Genomic DNA, 19,656 nt, shown 5'->3' with positions numbered 1-19,656 from the left:
ATTGGAGAGAGAGAAAGGCATGTCTCTTAACTCCGCTGACATACATGGGCCTGGGCGAGCCTTTTGAAGAGACAGCTGTAGAAAATGGTCACTATTTGCTATGGTAAACACTATGGTAAACAGGGGCTTTTCCTCCTCCAGAGGAAGGTTGGCAGGTATGTCCAGCAAGAGCTCTGGACTGGTGACATGCAGTAGGACTAGAAGAGTTTGCCTCTCATTTGAACGAACAGAAAAACAGGCTACATTTATGGTGAGAAATGTAGAGCAAAGATAAAATGCTCACGCCTGGTATACACTAGGAAATTAGATAGGTATAACTGCGTTGCTCAGGGGTGTGAAAAATCCACACCCCATGAGTGACAGTTAAACTGACCTAACCCCTGGTGTAGACAGCGCTAGGTCGACAGGAGAATTCTCCCCTCAGGGCGGTGAATTACGCTGACAGAAGAACCCCTCCTGTCGGCATACGTTGTGTCTTTGCTGAAGTGCTACAGCAGCGCAGCTGCAGCGTTTTAAGTGTGGACAAGCCCTAAATATCTACAATATCTGTCTTATCAGAATTTCAGTATAAAATATGCAAAACCCTAAAAGATTCTAAACTGATTTCTGTAATAGTTTAAGGCCAATCTTACATATTTTGAAATATTAAAGATGTGCTTATGAACCTGTTAGGATCAAAGCTCCTATAGCCACGCATCCTCTAAATGCTTATAATTGCTGAAAAGATATGGGCTTGTCATATTAAATACATTGTAATTTACAGCAGAATTCATTTATCAGTAGATATACTTCTGCCTATGTAATTTTTTATTAATTTTTAAAATACATTTAGCCCTGATTTCCAAGCCACTCTCCCCTCCCCCAAATCCCTAACTGGTTCACACTGGAAAACATTAAAGGGTCCTTAACAGAGAATTATGATTTATATTTTAAAAGAAAAGTCTACAAAAGTTGGACTCCAACCCAGAGTGCTAATTGGGGGCAATAGTGTAAATGTGTCTTAGCAAATTGTGGAGGAGTGAACACCCATAAGTATGTGACATTGCTGTGTTCTTTTATCCCAAGTCATGGAAAGCAGCCCACAGCCTGAAGAGGTGGACTCGGGGCAGGTCCACACTTAAAGCGGTGCAGCTGTAGCGCTTAGTGAAGACGCTACCTAAGCCGACGGGAGAGCTTCTCCCATCAGCATAGGTACTCCACTTCCATGAGAGTTGGTAGCTATGCCACCAGGAGAAGTCCTCCCATTCACATAGTGCACTCTGGGGGTGGATTTCAGTTAAACTGACATAAGTTTGTAGTGTAGACCGAGCCTAAGTGGGACTACACATGTGTGTGTAGCTAAGCACATGTATAGGTCTTTGCAGATTCGTGGCCTTTATGAGGAGAATTGGCTCTGCTGTTGTTTGTGGGGCTGTGACTTTCATCAGCATTCAGACAACAGCCTGGGACATGAATCGTGAAAGTTTCATGAATTGGACCACACATTTGTCAAAAATGTTTCTCTCTTTTAAGAATCTTCAGTTTCAAGGAGCAGAAACAGCACCATCTGATTTAGGTTACCTACTACATACATAACATACATACAGACATCAATAATGAATAACAAAAGCCAAAGTGAACAGTTTGTGATTAGCCCGTATGCTGATGTTTTCATACCAAACTATCTAGCAAATGCTTATGAATAACAAATAAATTCATAGGACTCAGGGTCATTTTGTGAACAAATAAGGTCAAGTTTCTTTGTATTTATTCATCACAATGAATCTGAACATATTAATCTCAAATGAGATTATTTTTCTGATGAAATTAGGTAAAAGTACTTGTGTTTCTAATTGTTTCATTCATTATGATGTAAGAATTAAATTCTCCACATTCTTGTAATAAAAGACAACTTGCTCATTCAAGAAACTTTGCTAGAGATGAGTGTCTTTGTTTAAAAAAGAAGAACTCTAGTTTATCTTCAAATAAGGAATATTTTAAATAACATCCAACAAAAATTCCCTTTACTCATTTCCTTGGCACATCATTCTCCATGTTCAAGGAGATTTACCTTTCAGGTGTTAATAGTGTCACTTTGTTTTCACTACTTGAGGCTTTTTCTGAGAGCAAGGGTCAGCGGTGTGTTGCATTTGGCTGGGTTGTGAATGAAATTTTTATTCCATGGCTAGTGATCAATAGGATCAAACCATTACATTTTGAATCTCCCAGCAACCACAAAGAGGAGAAATTAGTCATAGTCTTTACAAGAAAATGTGAGCTCCTTGTTTCCTGGATATATGAATACACTGCAGTGATATTTGTTTCATTTATTTCTCTATAGGTTGGGAAAAGGCCTATGAAAGAAGAATTCTGTTCTCCGCCATATACCCACTATGAGGTATCTCCAAGTTTTTATCGATCTGCCATGATACTTAAACCACAGTTAGGACTGGGTGCAGTTTCCAGGTTGCCCTCTGCAAAAAGTAGGATTTTGATTGCAAGTCAAAGATCCTCAGATAGCTGCCTCCATCAGCCAGGACAAATAACAAATGCTTCCAGCCTTTATCATCCTGAGGCTTCAGGTAAACTACAAACACTTCCTGTCTTTTAACTATAATCAGTAATTATTTTTTCAGACAGGCATATGACAAAACGAGCAATACCTTGGCCTGATACCAGAAAGCTCTAATATCACTCTACAAGATGCCTTTATCCAGTCTGAGGTAAGGCTCTGCTGACTAAGGAGCCTGGGGCTTGTAGGAAGGTTACTGGGTCTCTTGCCAAGGAGGAAGGATCAGTTTCAGGACCAGTCATTACAGTGCTTATGTACCTGATCTTCCTCCTCCCTGTAGGTGTCTGAAATGTCTTATCTGCAGTAGTCGGAGGCTAGTTACCTTTGCTGTTGTAGCAGGGAAGTTAATTGAACACTTTTTTCCCCATCACAAAAGTCTTTTTTAGAATTTACTATCTCATTCTGTCCCCTTCCCCATAACTCTGTGTTCTGTTCTGATGTGCCTCACAGTGTTAAAATATGCTGGCAGAGAAGTGACATTTACTACAGTCTTGATCTTCTGAAGGCCTGACACAGACCTCTTCTGTGCCAGAACATTGAACACAGCACAAGATCAAACAGACTAATGGGGTGGGGGGTGGGGTGTGTGTATATATATATATATATATAGGATCTGGTACACAGACCACTGAAATGCAGCCTTCTCTGGAATGGAACATGGCAGCCACTTAACAGCATACCACACTACATAGAAATGTAGGACAAGAAGTAAAGCTGTAGTTAAAAACTCCCAAAGGTATTTAGGTAGGCAGAATGGAATATGACCCCAACATTGAGCTTAACACCACCTCTGCCCTTGAAAAGAGTGCCGTTTGATAGTTAAAAAGCACACATTGTCTGGATCTTAGTTTTGCATCTCATCAGAAAGTCAGTACCTCCAGCAGCACAGTGCCTCCTATCGCCATCTTGGTGAAATTGGTGCTGTATTGCCTCAGTACCTGGATTTTTTTTCTCTGTGGCCCTATTCGCAAATATTAGCCAAGCCCATTTCTGCATAACTTCTGAGAATTTACAAGATCACAGAATAAGGTAGTAAAGCTGTAAGTGACACAGGAATATAGGGGGAGCAGAGTGGAGGGCAAGGAAACTAGAAACAATATTGACATTGACAGGAGATGTAAGAGCTTGAAGGAAGGGAAGGATGAGACAGTCCTTAAAAGGTGGAAACTCAGAGATATCGTAAGTGTACGGGGAAGGGAAACACAGGGAATGGGCATGCTAACATATTTAATCACTTATCTGATGGTTCAAATGAATGATTTTTATTCATCCTCTTCATACATAAAATTATTTTATTCACTCTGTACTTTTCATTTTGCAATCCCTGCTTTTGCCAATCCATTTTTTTGTTCATTCAAGGACATGCTGTCTTCCACGTATTAGACTTGTCTAGATTATGCATTGTGTCTTACTTCATTAAAGTGTTGTTGTAGCTATGTTGGTCCCAGCATATAAGAGAGAGAAGGTAGGTGAGGTAGACACCAAAAACCATGGACTTTAATAGGGACACTGATTTTATGGCTAATTACAACAGTTTGTACTGCACCACATTGCCTGCTACCTTTAATTGCCCAATTAAACAATCTGTGCTTAACAATCTAATGTCCAGTTGCCCACTTCATTTCAAGTGACTGGCTCCAACACGTTATGCCTTCTGCTTAACAATCTATCCCAACTTGTGTTTAACTCAGACACTCTGGATTGGGCCTCCTCCCCCAGACCAGAAGAAGAGCTCTGTGGAGCTCAAAAGCTTGTACTTTCCACCGCAAAAGTTGGTCTGATAAAAGATTTTACCTCACCTACGTCATCTCTTACTGTATGGAACACCAATTGGAAATCCAAGCAGTATCTGTCTGTGCCTCACCTCTGTTTCTTTTCTGTAATGTCATCTTAAAATTTCTAACTGAGAAGCTTTATCCCTTATGAAACAGTTGGCCATTAATTATCAAGTCATATTTTTCTAGTTATTTTGTGATCTCATCACTGATTATCTCTAGGATCTTGTCTGCCACCAAGGCCAGAGTTAATTCCTTTGCTCCCCATAGCTTCCTTCTTAAAGAATTTCATTATGTTTGCATCTCTCCAGCCCATTGTTATCTCACCACTTTCAAAGATACTATTAAAAATAACTCTGCTAATGATCTGTTGTGCCATCTCCCTCTGTATCTTGATGTGTAGCCCATCTGTTTTTATTGATTTTTAAATGACACAAAACTTGTTCCGGAGTGATTGCCTAATGCCTTTAATTTTTCATTGTGTTGCCCCAGACACGTTATTTTCATTTCTGTCATCTCACCTCCAATTTCCCTTATGAGCAGTGAGATAAAGAACTTGAATTTTTCTGCTGGATCTTCTTCCTGTGTTGTTAAGTTCTTTCCACTGTTCTCTAGTGAGTCACTGGCTTTCCTTATTGATCTATTCTTTTTATTTATTAAAAGTATCTTCTATTGTTTTCCTTTACTTCCTGGGCAATGCCTCTTTTATTTGCAGTATTTTCTTTCCTTAATACCCATTCAGTATTGGTTAGTATTTTTCTTTGTCATCTTTATAGTTTGGATCCTTAACTCTTATACAACCCGTTTTTCCCTTTGACAGCTTTTTGACTTCTTAAGCCATCTTTATCCATCTTTTTTTCCCCACCATGTCTCTGAAAAGGAATATATTGCTTATGAAGTATGGCAGAGTGACAGCATGGGAAAATGATGTCCTTTAACCATGGAACAGACATAATATAAGCAGTGGCAATGTAAGCTTCCGCACAGCTTTCTAGCAATATGTTTCGCTCTCTAGAACAAACTGCGGTTCAGTCTACCATTCGTGCCTATTCTGTCCTTTGCTTCAATGATTAGACTGCCAATAAAAGTATCAATTAGCAATAATTGTGAGAATGATTCTTGTATTGTGGACACCTCTCTATTAGAACCCAATCTGAAACAAATATCTTCTTTCATCTAAACCACAAGCCATCATATAGTAAAAATTGTTTCAGTTCACTTGAGGGCACATATGATTTGGTAATTTGATACAGAGCTTTTACCTCTCAGTCATCTCTTCAGATCCAGCTCAGGGGAACAGTTGCTGAACCCCATTATTTTCAATGATAGCCATTGAACAGCTCATGTGAAATGAGCATTTGGAGTCAGTACAGTTCTCACAACTGCCAGTTTGGCTGGCTGGCTTAGTTGTGTCTGTGCCTCAATGGATCACAGCTGAGGGCTTGTCTGCATTACTGGCTGGATCGACGGGCAGCGTCTAGTCTAGATGCGATAAATCGACTGCCGAGCACTCTCCTGTCGACTGCGGTACTCCACCAGGGCAAGAGGCACAGACGGAGTCGATTGGGGAGCGTCAGCCATTGACTTACTATAGTGAAGACACCGTGGTAAGTATATCTAAGTACATCGACTTCAGCTACGTTATTCACATAGCTGAAGTTGTGCAACTTAGATTGATCCCCCCCCCCCCCCCCCCAGTGTAGATCAGGCCTGAGAATACCAAATTCAGGACACAGTGCTGAGAAATAGGGCATCCCAAACTGGTGGTTATTCTATCATTAGATTATACCAAGCCAGTAACAAAAGTGAACTTCTGTGTCACCACATTGGTTAACAAGAAGTCAAAAACGCAATCTCTTTAGAGATTCCAGCCCTTGGCTCACCACCCAGACACTGGACTTTATGATGAGTGGTTACTGAAAACCAGTTTCATCAGAATTAGGGTCTGTAGCGAAGCCTGACTCAACAGTGTGGCGCCTTCTGCTGGTTGTCCTGGGAATTAGCTCTTCACCAGGTTCAGAGTGCCCCTACTGGCCAGTGTCTCACCTGCCGCTGGCCCTGTGTCCCTTCTGGACCCCAGTGCCCTTTACCCTGGGGTTTTGCCCCGGCAGTAACCCACCATCTGGGTCTCCCCTCCCAGAGTAACCCCCAACCCTCTATCCCCACCTTGCCTCAGTGGCTACTGCCAGTCATCTTTTAGCCCCCGCTCCCTGGGGCAAACTGCAGTCTGTAAACCACTCATCACTGGCAAGGGGGGGTTGGACCTGCTACCTTTGCCTAACCCCAGGCTACACCTCTGCAGCCCCAGTATCTCTGTAGGCCTTGCATAAGGCCTGCAGCCTGGGGAGTTGCCAGGCTGGAGCTCTCCAGCTCCTCTTGCCTTTCCCCAGCATTACTCTACTCAGGTTCCCTTCTCTCCCAGGCAGCCAGGAGGGGGAATGTAGTGAGTGGGGGGCAGGGCCTCAAGGAAGGGGTGGGGCAGGGAGCGTGGCCTTGAGGAAGGGGCATGGCTAGGGTGTTCGGTTTTGTGGGATTAGGAAGTTGGCAGCCCTATTGCCCTTACATGCTTTGATGATTCACAGAGGCAGCCATTCCCTGTTCTTCCTGAGGCATCCACAGGAAAGGCTTACTGGGTGGGATAAATTTCTTAAAAGATCCATTGTGAGCTGACTGTCCTTAATGGGCCATCAACACATCGTTCTCTGGCCCTAATATAAATTCTCTCTGAGGGGTGTTACCCAGAAATGTAAAATACCAATCCATAGCCAATATTCATAACTTCAGATACAAAGATGATACATGCATATAAACAGGATAATCTTACTTAGCAAATCAGAACTTTTCCATTCACACCTTATGTGACTTGCTTTGTACAAGATTTGTTGCAACTGTAGAACAGTGGTAGCAATAATGATACAAATGGTCATATTCAATCATACAGCATCACTTTAGTGAAGAAGACAAGGAAGGAATGGGCCTGGAACTACTGTCTCAGATCCAGAAGGATTAAGGCACATTGGTGAAGCAAGATTGGGAAGCTTGCACTGTTGCTGTATGTGTAATGTGAAAAAATAGAGAACTTCATTGTCTAAGCCTGTCAAGCTGGCACTTTCACATATGCTAAATCCCCTAAAAATTTGCCCTACTGAGTCTATGTAAATGGTTGCGTTTAGCTCTCACTTTTGCACTGAAAGTGAGGAGTGGAATTCCATTTTGTTTATAGTTTTTCAAGCATCAGTTTATAATTTGAAATGAAAAGCGCAATCTAGCAGAACCCATCCCATCCAGAAAACTGAGTCTGACATACAGATCTGATAGATTAATATCAGTATTTGTTTTGTTTGAATCTAACTTTTTTATGGGTCAGAACAAACCTATTACGTCTCCAGGAATTTGACACCTTTTATCTCTTTCTGTCAACTTATTTCCCTTAATTTGACAGACTGTTGTGGTGTTATGTTTAATTATTTCCTTTTATCTGCCTTATTGTTTTTTTATGTGGTATTAGAGCAACAGGATGAAATGTAGCTTAGATAAACTTAATATAATCAAATGAAGCATACACACATAAAACAAAGCACTTTCCTTGATATAAATGAAGGCAATGTTTTGTTCTTAAAAGTGCACATTTATAAGTTTGCTTGATTAAAGCATAATCAGCTGTGGTATAAGTAGTGTTTCCCCTTGCTAGGCTACCATTACTACAAGCAAGAAACTCTGGTTAGCACTCACTTGAGGGCTGATCTTGAGCCCTTAATGTGACAAGCCTTTCACTGATTTCAGTCTTGCAGGATTAGGTTTTCGAGTGGCGGAAATGGAAGGAACTAGCCAGTCCCACAGTGTGATGTACTATACTACTACACGAATCTGCCTTGCCACAGTACAGTAGCCAGGGCAGAACCAGTGCCTTGTAATGGAGATTTTATTCCTCTCCGCTCTGCCTTCCCTAGTACAACAGCTCTTTTAACCAGCCTTGGTGGTGCTGCACGGCACTGAGTATTTCGGCTCTCAGACAATAATGATAATGAAGACAGTACTGTCTCTAAAGCAGTTGAGCATTAAATCCCTGAACTCCTGCTATCAGACAAGCCACAGAGCAATGCATTAAGGGTCTTGTTAGTTTCAAGCAGTTATAGTTTTCATTGGATTACTGCACTCCAGTAAGGCAGTGTTGTGGAAGGGAAATCTAATAATGAATGGTATTGTGTATAATGCTGGTAAACATCACACGATGAGGCTAAAAATGTGATTGAGTTGATTACAATTCTGTATGTGTAATATATTCAATCCATGGCGCACCTCTGCATGTGTTATACTGTCATTTTCGTATTTAGTGGTACTGCTCTTTAGAAATGCTTAAATGGATGACTAACTTTAAGAAGAGGATATAAAGCGGGTAGGCAAGGATTAAGAAAGTGTTATTGTTATGGGGAAAAGTGCTCAACGCTATAGGAGGTATAGTAAGTCAATGAATTGTGATGTATTCAAAGGGAGTTGGGTGTCATTCTCTCTCTCTGAGAGCTTAACACTCATTTATTCTGCATAAATTTTCCTTACCTCTTCTACAAGAGCCATCAAGTGTTGAACAAGTATTTAATGACACTTTACACTTAATGTATAAATTGTTAATATACTTTTCTCTGTTATGAAGACTTTTTGGAGCAAATATGGTAATGTTTGTGTGAATTGGCTGATTTTGATTGGCAGACTATTTGACTTTGAAAAGTAAAATAGTGATCCCTGGACCATCTTTTAAAGTAAATTAAATGTCTACTATTTTTTCCTGATGTTTATGAATATTTTTTCCTTGTGCAATGTGAATTAATTAAATTTTCCCCCCTTTTAGTTTATGATGTTTACCATTTTAATGGCTTATAGGATTTTGTGGGAATCTTGAACCAACTCCACACAAATGAAATTGAATCAAAGCAAAATCTGTTATTAATAAAAGGATAGTCAAAGCGCTTATACTTTTCTCTCTGTTAATGAGCTGGGGCCCAATCCTGACAGGTGCTCAGGACCCCCATCTAGGTGCTAAGAGTTTCCAAGTCCCACTGGAGATGCATTTTTTTTCAAGAGATAGAAACAGGACTGTATTTTTCTCTCTCACATGTATATATACATACACACACACATATGTAAAGTACATCACTAGTGCCACTATGTCTCCTTCTGTGTCGTCTTTATTTTTTATGTTGTCACTCAGGGCTACTGAATATCAAATGAGATTTGAAGATAAGAATTGCACTTTGAAGTTGCTTCCTGTAATTTTGTATTTATGCTATTCAGGCTTCAATTTTATTCACTTGTTCTGCAATCTGATAAACCTGGGTCTGGGGGCAGATCTGAGTTGTTGAGCTTCTTAGTTTTTTGAAGAGAGAGATCACACACTCAGAATTCAAGGAGGAATATGTTATAGTGCTCTGTTCTGTATCTCCTAGTTACTCCAGCATAATGATTCTGAACAGCATTGCCTACTTTTTCAGCTGGCAGAATGGTGATTTGTATGTTTTTGTGGAGATTTAGAAGTGTCTCAATATGACACATCTCTTCAGAAGAATTATATGAAGGACAGTTATTGCCACCTTAGAAACCTAGCTCTATTCTCCTTCCCCTCTCTCAGCTAATACTGCCTGTTTAAAGTAAACATCCTGCAGTAACATTTTACATGCCATGTTCTCTGCCTGTCTCCATTGTTCTATGTCACATTGTAATTCTACACCTGGTGCCACAGACATTGTCAGTCACAGTATTGAAATACATTGCATCAATCTGTATTTTTGTACAGTGCAAGGAAAATGCTAAAGTGATTATTAAATACTAAGTGCTTATGTACTGCTTCGATATCACCCTAGCATAGAAAATCTGACAGGATGCATTTCTATGGGGAGTTAGGAAACAGAGAGGGCTTAACATAATTCCATAATCAGTGTGTAAATGAAATGAAAAGGTGTGAAGGTGAAAGTGGATAATGAAAAAGGAGAAACGTGGAATGAGACAAGAGTGAAAAAAGCAGATGAGTTAGAGGAAGCTCTTAGTTAAGAAGGGAGGGAGTAAAGGCAGTTGGAAAGGGAGAGAGCTATCCATGGTGTGACATAATTGTAAGGGGACTACAGCCATTCTCCAAAATACATTCTGGCCATCTTCTTGAGGATTTCCGTTCAGTTAACTCCTAAGGCAGTTTCTCATGAGACTTTGTTTAATATCATCTAGCTTCTGGACACAGTGAGTGTGGAAATCTGTGATCCAGAACAGGCTTCAGGAATAGAGTCATAGGATGATAGAGATGTAGGACTGGAAGGGACCTTGAGAGGTCTAGTCCAGTCCCACCTCCTTGTAACAACCTCTTATGTATTTGAAAACTATCATGTCCCCCCCACACACCCAGTCTTCTCTTCTCCAGACTAAACAAACCCAATTTTTAAAATTTTCCTTCATAGGTCATGTTTTCTAGACTTTTAATCATGTTTGTTTCTCTTCCCTGGACTTTCTCCAATTTGTCCACATCTTTTCCCAAATGTGATGCCCAGAACTGGACACAATACTCCAGTTGATGCCTAATCAGTGCAGGATAGAGTAGAAGAATTACTTCTCATTTATTGTTTACAACACTCTTGCTAATACATCCCAGAATAATGTTCACTTTTTTTAGGGCTGTCGATTAATCACAGCTAACTCATGCGATTAACTAAAAAAAATAAATCGCGATTTAAAAAATTAATGGTGATTAATCGCACTTTTAATTGCACTGTTAAACAATAGAATACCAATAGAAATTTATTCAATATTTTTGGATGTTTTTCTACATTTTCAAATATATTGATTTTAATTACAACACAGAATACAAAGTGTACAGTGTTCACTTTATATTATTTTTATTTCAAATATTTGCACTGTAAAAATGATAAACAAAAGAAATAGTATTTTTCAATTCACCTCATACAAGTACTGTAGTGCAATCTCTATCGTGAAAGTGCAATTTACAAATATAGCTTTTTTTTGTTATATAACTACACTCCAAAACAAAACGATGTAAAACTTTAGAGCCTACGTTCCATTCAGTCCTACTTCTTAATCAGCCAATTGCTAAGACAAAAAAGTTTGTTTACATTTACATGGGGGTAACCATTAGAGCTGGAGAACATCAGTTCCATTTTGTGACAACTTTCAAGTTTTTGATGTTTTTTCCCCCTCATTTGAATGAAAATAAAACCTTGAATATTTTCATGAAAATGGAATTGTGTTGAACAGTTCATTTTTCAAATATAAAACCTGTGTGTTGGGTGAGGAGGTTAGGCTACTGGCGTGGGATGTAGAAAATCCAGTTTCAAGTCCCTGTTGTGGGAAAATAGTATCTTTGGGGGAAAATGTGTCACAAAAAAACAAAATCTTGAAGGGTCCTGAACTTCAAGGAGTATTTGAGTTGTCGAGATACAGTTCCCTTTTATGCTTATCGAAATGTACACAGCCATTTTCTTTAACTTATTTGTTTGTTTTAGCTGAAACATTTTCAGATTTCACAGACAGCTCACTTGAAAGTTATTGTTTAGTTATTTGCATGTATGGAGATGGAGTTTACATGCTGCACGAATGCTTACAAAATGATTGCTTGGTAGTTTCCTTGAGGCTTCTAAGGCACGTCTGTCTTGTGTTACCAATGACCACCTGCAAATGCTTTCTCGTTCCCAGATAGAAACAGCTGAAGTGTCACAGAAACTGACTCATGTAACGTACAGGCAACAATTCTTAATTCTATAATTCGCTTCAGGCAGGCAGACAGCTGGAAAGATTTTTGCCAGTTTTTTGTTAGCTTATTTTGGCAGATTTTTATTAAAATGAAAGCTGCTCATTAAAATAACTTAATTCTTCTTGGAGTGCTTGCATGTGTCCGTTCCACTTCAGGTGTCTGCGCACCAGTGCGTTGGAGCCAGAGGACTTTTTCCCATAGCGGTTCCCATCAGGGCAGCATCCTTGTGCTGCCAGCCGAGAATAAAAAGAGTCCAGGGCTTCTCATCCATGGCACTGTGTTACAAGATCTCCATCCAGGCACTGTTCTCTACCTGCTACCATCTTTGGTACCAATACTGGTACCTAACAAAGTGTGGATGCTATCCCTTCCAGTTTCTGACCCTCCTGCTCTAAATGCTGGGTTTCAGAGTCATTCTCACTCTTTATTGGACCAACTAATATTTAATTAAAGTGAAAAAACTTCAGTAGGAGAGACTGAGGAAGATCTACCTCCCATAGTCCAGTGGTTAAGGTACTCAACCAAGAGATGGTTCAAATCTCTTCATCAGGCAGAGAGGGGATTTGAACTAGGTGTCTCCCATGTCCCACACGAGTACCCTAACCACTGGGCTAAAGGGAGGTTCTCCGCCAGCTGTTTTGCAGCCTCGGAGTTAGGCAGCCTCTGAGCACACTACTGGATTGGGCCCTGCATGTGACTAAGGCGGAGGAACATCTATCTTTCCCCGTTCGTGAGTCACTAACAGAGATCAGCAAACCCTTGCAATCCAAATTTAGGCACCTGTCTCTGTGAGATGGGGCTTAGCACACACACCCTTCTTGTTGGCATCTTCCATTGGCTAACTTAGATGGCTTCCTTTGTAGAGCGCAATCTAAGGGATGTGTCTCTCCTCGTATTTGTCACTGGTACAACTGCTGCTGGAATCCTGTGTCTAGTTCTGGTGTCTACAATTAAAGAAGGATGTTGATATATTGGAGATGGTTCAGAGAAGAGCCATGAGAATGATTAAAGGATTAGAACACTTGCCTTATAGCGATAGACTGAGGGCATGGCTATACTTGCAGATGTAGAGCGCTGGGAGTTAAACCAGTCTTTGGAGACCGCAGCAAGGAAAACGCTGCCGTGTGTTTACACTGTCAGCTGGAAGTGCACTGACGTGGCCACTTTAGCAGCTCTTGCAACGTCTCAAAGAGCAGTGCATTGTGGTAGCTATCCCAGCGTGCAAGTGGCTGCAACATGCTTTTCAAATAGGGGTGGGGGGTGGAGTGTGACAGGGAGTGTGTTGTGTGTATGTGGGGGGAGAGACAGTGTGTTTTGGGGTGCAGAGAGTATGTCAGCATGCTGTCTTGTAAGTTCATACAGCAAGAGACCCCCCACTCTCCCGCCCGCCCCCCCACCTCTCTCTCTCACACACAGCATTCCACAGTAACGGTTTGCTTTGTCCCAGAGCAGATAAGCATGCTGGCTGTCAGAAACAGAGCGTTGAAAGGGGATATCTGCATTCCTGCAGATTTCAAAACAATGACAAGAGTGGCCACTTGACTTCAGGGGATTATGGGACATTTCCAGAGGCCAATCACAGCGCAGTAATGCAACACTTCGTTCACACTGATGCCCAGGCATTTCAGCCAGGGCGTAGCAAGCTTTATGCTTCTCATGGAGGTGGAGTACCAGGAATGCTCCAGCTGCAGAGTCCAGGCGCTCTACATGCCTAGCCAGCGTGGACACGTCAGGGGTTAGGGCGCCCAGGGCTGCTTTAATGCGCTCTAACTTGCAAGTGTAGCCAAGCTCTGAGAGAGCTCAATCTAGTTAGCTTGACAAAGAGAAGGTTAAGGGGTGAATTGATTACAGTCTATAAGTACCTACCATGGGAATAAATACTTAATAAGGGACCCTTCAATCTAAGCAAGAAAGATATAACACAATCCAATGGCTGGAAGTTGAACCTAGACAAATTCAGACTGGAAATAAGGCATAACTTTTTACCAATTAACGTAATTAACCATTGGAACAATTTCCTAAAGGTTGTGGTGGATTCTCCATCACTGGCAATTTTTAGTTCAGGATTTGATGTTTTTCTGAAAGATAATTATTTTGGAATGGCCTCTGGCCTGTGTTATAGGAGGTCACAATGATCCTTTCTGGTCTTGGAATCTGATGTGGACATTTCCTTTCTTTTAAGAGTTTGGATGGGTGGGTGATTTCATTTAGCAACTTTATCTGGCTTTTAAAGAATCCTTTTCTTTGTGGGAATACAGCTTTATGCTGCCATTTTTGAAACAATTGTTCTACCGTGTAGCTTCCAAAATCATAGATATATATATTTCTTTTAGCTTGCAGAATTAAAATAGGATTTAACGGTAGAAAGTGATACAATAACTCATTTATAAAAGATTTTATTTGCTTGTTAGTCCATTAATTGGATGGATTTTTGACTTTGTATGTTCTGATTCTCAGTGTATTTCACCTTTTGTAATCCATTGTGAACTGTAATCGTTTTAAATGTATATTTGGCTGAGGAAAGGCCAAGATACCCGTGCAGTTTAGGCAGCTTTTAATTTGAATGTTCATGTTCATATTACGTTAATTTATTGATTTATTTTAAGTACTCTGTGACGTGTCCCGGTTTCCTAGTTTTAATACCAAATTTTCTTTTTTCAGTTGATCTAAAAAAAGGCCCGTGCCCAAATGCTGCAAAATCCAATCTCCCCAAGCCATGTCAATCTGGACTTCGTCCTCCTGGCTATTCACGCTTGCCAGCAGCTAAGCTGGCAGCATTTGGTTTTGTCAGGAGCTCGAGTGTATCCTCTGTCTCAAGCAACCAGTCAAATGACAGTGTTCAGAGTGATCAAAGCAGAACAACCAACCGTAAGTCAGAGAAAAAACATTCCTGTTTTTTAATATTAAAATGTATCCCAAATATGCTCAAAAGGGAGCCTGGATGGAAGGGTTATTTTAATCCTCATGACACCTTAACAGTCTCTTCTATTCCGTAAGTTTAGGGGTTTAGAATTCTGATTTTTCCCATTTGAAAATGTTTAATAAATAATGGTCGATGAATAATTACTAGAGATAAATTGCATAGAGGGGATTGCTCTCCCTATTGCAGAGGAAATTGCTTTAAAGGATGCATTTAATTCATTTTTGTACTCTATTTTTACTTATTTGGAGAATTTTCCTTCTTAAGTAAATAAATATAGATGTATTTGGTCAGCACACTGCAATCCTGGACAACAGGCATTTTAGGGGGAAAATTATATGCACTGAATAGTGTATTCTTTCTCATTTACTATTTTTCTGCACGTCTCTTAATGTGTTGTGTGCTAAACTAGGTTGAGAAAGTTAATCAAATAGTGCGAGGGGTACAAAATAGGATCAGAATTGGTTTCTTAGCGTTGGTCTCTTCTCCAGTCTTGGAAAGATCCCTTGGCTGAAATGTCATCTCAAATCCTATTTTCTATAGCTAATGTTAATTTTATTAAGTACTAAATAATGCCGGCTGGAGTGTGCACTCTTTGTGACATACACACACGCCATGGGATCAGGACATAAATGGAGATTGAGGATTTTTAATGCCAGTTTTTCTTTGAAGACTGGTTTCAGCCTGAACCATGTCAATTTCAAAGCAACTGTTATCAGTCTTGAAGTGGTTCAAATTGAATGTGCCAGATTGCATAAAATTCCAGAGGCTTTAGGATGCTGTTGGGTCCTAAATCTTTTAGATTTTATATTAATTTTTAAATGAACTACAGTAAATAAAAACAAAAATACACAAAAAATCCTCAGGATTTCTTCTTTGCACTTTTTTATATGGGGTCATTGAAATGCAGGAGATTAATGCATCTAATGAGTTCTGACACACACAATGGTTTTGAAAGCTAAACGTATGTTAGAATCCTTATTACATTGTTGGACTCTTCTTTATTCTTACCTGTCTCATAATGAATGTTCTTTTGTTCTGAAGTTTTTTGCCCTAATTTTGTATGTTCATAAAATTTGTCTTTTATCAGGTACTATGGCCTTTGTAGGGTGGCAAAAAACTCATGTCACCACTGATTTAATCCAAGCTACCACGTTTCAGCTAGAAACTGTGTGTGTATAGCTGTAATACAACCTTAGAAGATATTGGTGATATCTATAATTCCAACCTCTTATATTAGAATATTTTCATTTTGGTAAATTCTCTGAGTAAGATTCTCAATTCCAAAATATGGAGTCCGTTGATTTCAGTGCAGTTACTCTGGATTTATGCTGATGAAAATGTGATCAGAATCTAGCTTTGTATGTACCCCAAGGAGTACAAAACCCCATAAACTTTGGAAGAAGTATATAGTCATATGAAATCCAGGCAACTGAGTCCAAGTTTTGGTGAGTTTGAAATACAGAGGTAGTTTAGTTTGTATGTAGTGATGGACTCGGTCCACAACATCTGGATCCAAGTTTCCAACACCACAGTTTTTGTGGAGATGTTTGGATCAGAGATTTTGATTCAGACCATTTGATTAAAGATTGTAACCATTTGTACAAGTCAAACTTAGATTTGTGTTAGGATTTTTGAACAACCCCAAAGTTTGTGTGTTTGGAATTGGGGTTTTGGCTGGACCCATCTGTAACTATTGGTGGTTACCTATCACATACTGAGTTTGTGACTCATGAACAGGGCCAAAAATAGAACCTTATCAGCTCCTATGTCTGCCAGGGCCATGCTGTTGCCCACAGACCACCAGATCACTTTTTGCATTTGAGAAGTGTGAAGAACAGTCTTCCCCTCATCAGAATGCATGGAAAAATCTTTTTCTTGAAGGACAGAGAGGTGAGTTTTGTATTGCCGTATCATCTTCCAAGCACTATGTCCGTACATGAGATGTATAGTAACCAGGAGATTTCTGGACTAGAAGCAAAACTTACTTTTATTTTGCCTTCAACCCAATACAGATAATGGGTAACACCCTTCTCTCCTATCCCTTAAACTTGGTCAGATGGATTTCTTTCTAAATAAATGACTAAATAACTAATAGGAGATATTGCATTTTATTTTCTTACTGTTGAATAATTAACTGTAATAGAAATATTATCAAACTGCAACTCCCAACTCCTCCTGAATATACTCTGTAGATAAAGGAAAGTTGAACCAATGGTATCACACCTAGTGTGCTTGAATTAGACTAAAGTTTATTCTGTTCCAGTGAGGTTTGTATTCCACAAGGTCACCGAGGTACCTGAACATCTATAGCATAGAACAAAAGAGAAGTGGTGGGAAGGAAACTATATAACAAATCTTAACAGGACAAATGATTTATTTTCCCTTGCTGTCCATTGGAAGAGTAGTTTTATTTAATATAAATAGCTGATCTTATAACTACTAAATTGGATCATAAGATGTAACTAAATCAGATTCATTTGCTGAGCAGAGGGAAGGGTAAACTTTGAATATTTATATCCTGCCTCAGTGGGGTGCAGAGTGCTAAATGATGAATCTTTATAAATCTTTAAAGATAACATGATTTCCTATTTAAGCAGCACCACCGTGTATCAGGAAGACAGAATATTATTGAAAACACCTTAGCAGTCCAAATATACAGTAAATTGAGGGGCATATAGTTGTGGATCTAATATCTGTCATAGTGAAACAAACATATTCTTGTAAGCAAATAGTAAAGTAATGTTTCTGCAAGCAGATATCTGTAATTGCAGAGTGGGGGGACATATAGTAAAGGATTATGTTAGATCCAGATGATCTTTTCCTCAAGTGTTCCTGACTCTTTTTTCTCTCTCCTTGGATGTTTCAAGGTGCTAGTTCTTGCAGTGGTACGTAATGGTCATATTACTTTCCAAAGCAACTATACTACTGTTTCGTTTCAGCAAATTAATATGGATTCATTAAATACCCTCTACACACATAAATGGCTTTGAATGATGGCTGTCTAAGGAGATATGTAACATTCCTTATTTGGATAAATTTATTAATGAGGTTGCGGTGAGGCAGCTCTGGCATTACCCCAAATTCTCAACGTTTCTTGACCTTCCTGAAGGATTTAAGCCTGGGTATGGCACAGATCCTGTTCTGCTTTCCTTGGTCTACAATCTCATTATGGCAATGGATAAAGATTGTGCGCTTGCTGATTCTCATAAAGAGAATTACATTTGAGTTGTTCTGTTTTTCACTTAAAGAGGACCCAGAGCGGTGATTTCTTGTTTGCTGTGAGTAGAGTGAATAATTTATTTATTTTTTTAAAGTACTGCCAGGGAACCAAAAAGATCAGGGAAAATATTTGGTTTGGTTCAGAAAATGTTTGTGATTTGTCAGCAAATTGGAAAAATCCACATCTTCTTTCTGCCTAGTTCAGAGGAGGGATTTGAATCCACAACTCCCAGACGAGTGCCTTAGTCACCAGGCTGTAGAGTCGTTCTCATTGCTGTTGGTTATTGGCACAATGAATATTTAAATATTTATAAAACATGCAACAGTTTCAACAGGAGAAATTGAGAGTGACCTACCTCAGAATAGCCGATAGCCTTGTGGTTACAGCCCTGGCAGTGGGGAGATCAGAATTTAAGGACCTGCTGCAGAGTGGGGAATCAAACCTGGGTCTCCCCCCAGGCCCAACAAGTGTCCTACCCTTTGGGATATAGCTTATAAAAGGACGCATGCTCACATAGTTTGCTGGTCCTGAAAAACTTTTCCTTGGGCACAATTGTCAGGTCAAATTCACAAATAGTTTTGGGTCAGCCGATATTTGCAGTTTTTGGTAAATAAATTCTTTAGCCAAAAAAATCACCCAGCTCTACCTTTAGTTACGAGGTCTTTCCTGTGTGGGGTACCACAGAGTTCTGTTCTCTCACCCCTCTGGTGCTTCATGTAAGTTAGGCTGCTATGCGAGATTGTGTGAGAGCTTAGGTTGCATTACCCTGAGTTGCTGGTGACACTGCTCCGGGGGCAGATCAAGTTGTAGGTGAGCAGCTCTGGTGTATGCCAGTGGAGGAGCAGGGATAGTGGAATTGTGCTTGCCCATGATCTTGCCGGCTTCTCTGCTGGGGACAGAGAAGTGACTGGCATCAGCTGGGGTAATGGGTGTTGAATATAAGAGGCTGGGGGAGGCTAAGCCTCCCCAAAAAAGGCTGGCCATGCAGGAGGGCACAGATGCGGCGCGGGTCACCTCCCTTTGGAGGTGCTCCAGCCCGCCACCTTTGGAGCGCCGGAAGCAAAGTTCCCCAGAAGTGTGGGGAGGCACTGGCGCCCAGACAGTGGCCCTGCCCCCACTCAGCCTCTTCCCCCATGGCCTCGCCCTGCCTCTTCCCCTGTGGCCCCACCCCAGCAGCTGCTTGCTTCTCTCTGTGGAGAGGAGCGAGTGCGGGCGAGGGGGGGCCTCGTGGGAAGAGGCGGAGAGGAGCGGGCAAACCAGGGTGTGTGTGTCTTGGGGGAGGAAACAGATGGGAGAGGGGGGCTCGCATGTAAGTCTCCCCGAATGGAACACTCACGTGCCACCTATGGAGGGGGTAGAGTCTCTCCACCAGCTTTCTATTGGCAGGAAGTTTCCTTGAACAGGGGAATTCTGCACTGGCCATTTCCGGCCATTTTAAAT

The 19,656-nt window shown here is 40.5% G+C and overlaps 1 protein-coding gene across 4 annotated transcripts in view; it reads left to right on the top strand.

Annotated features, from left to right (window-relative positions):
* Window positions 1-19,656, top strand: part of MTUS2 (microtubule associated scaffold protein 2) — a 491,119-nt gene that overhangs the window by 205,314 nt on the left and 266,149 nt on the right. For all 4 annotated transcript variants that reach the window (XM_034758688.1, XM_034758689.1, XM_034758687.1 and 1 more), the window contains 2 exons: window positions 2,321-2,561; window positions 14,735-14,941. In XM_034758688.1, the coding sequence (XP_034614579.1) occupies window positions 2,321-2,561; window positions 14,735-14,941 (448 nt within the window). The remainder of the gene's footprint in view (window positions 1-2,320; window positions 2,562-14,734; window positions 14,942-19,656) is intronic.

The sequence above is a fragment of the Trachemys scripta genome, chromosome 1, assembly GCF_013100865.1.
Source record: "Trachemys scripta elegans isolate TJP31775 chromosome 1, CAS_Tse_1.0, whole genome shotgun sequence".
NCBI classification, from domain to species: domain Eukaryota; kingdom Metazoa; phylum Chordata; order Testudines; family Emydidae; genus Trachemys; species Trachemys scripta.
Note: the sequence above shows the minus strand (reverse complement) of the source record. Positions and strands in the feature narration are given on the sequence as shown.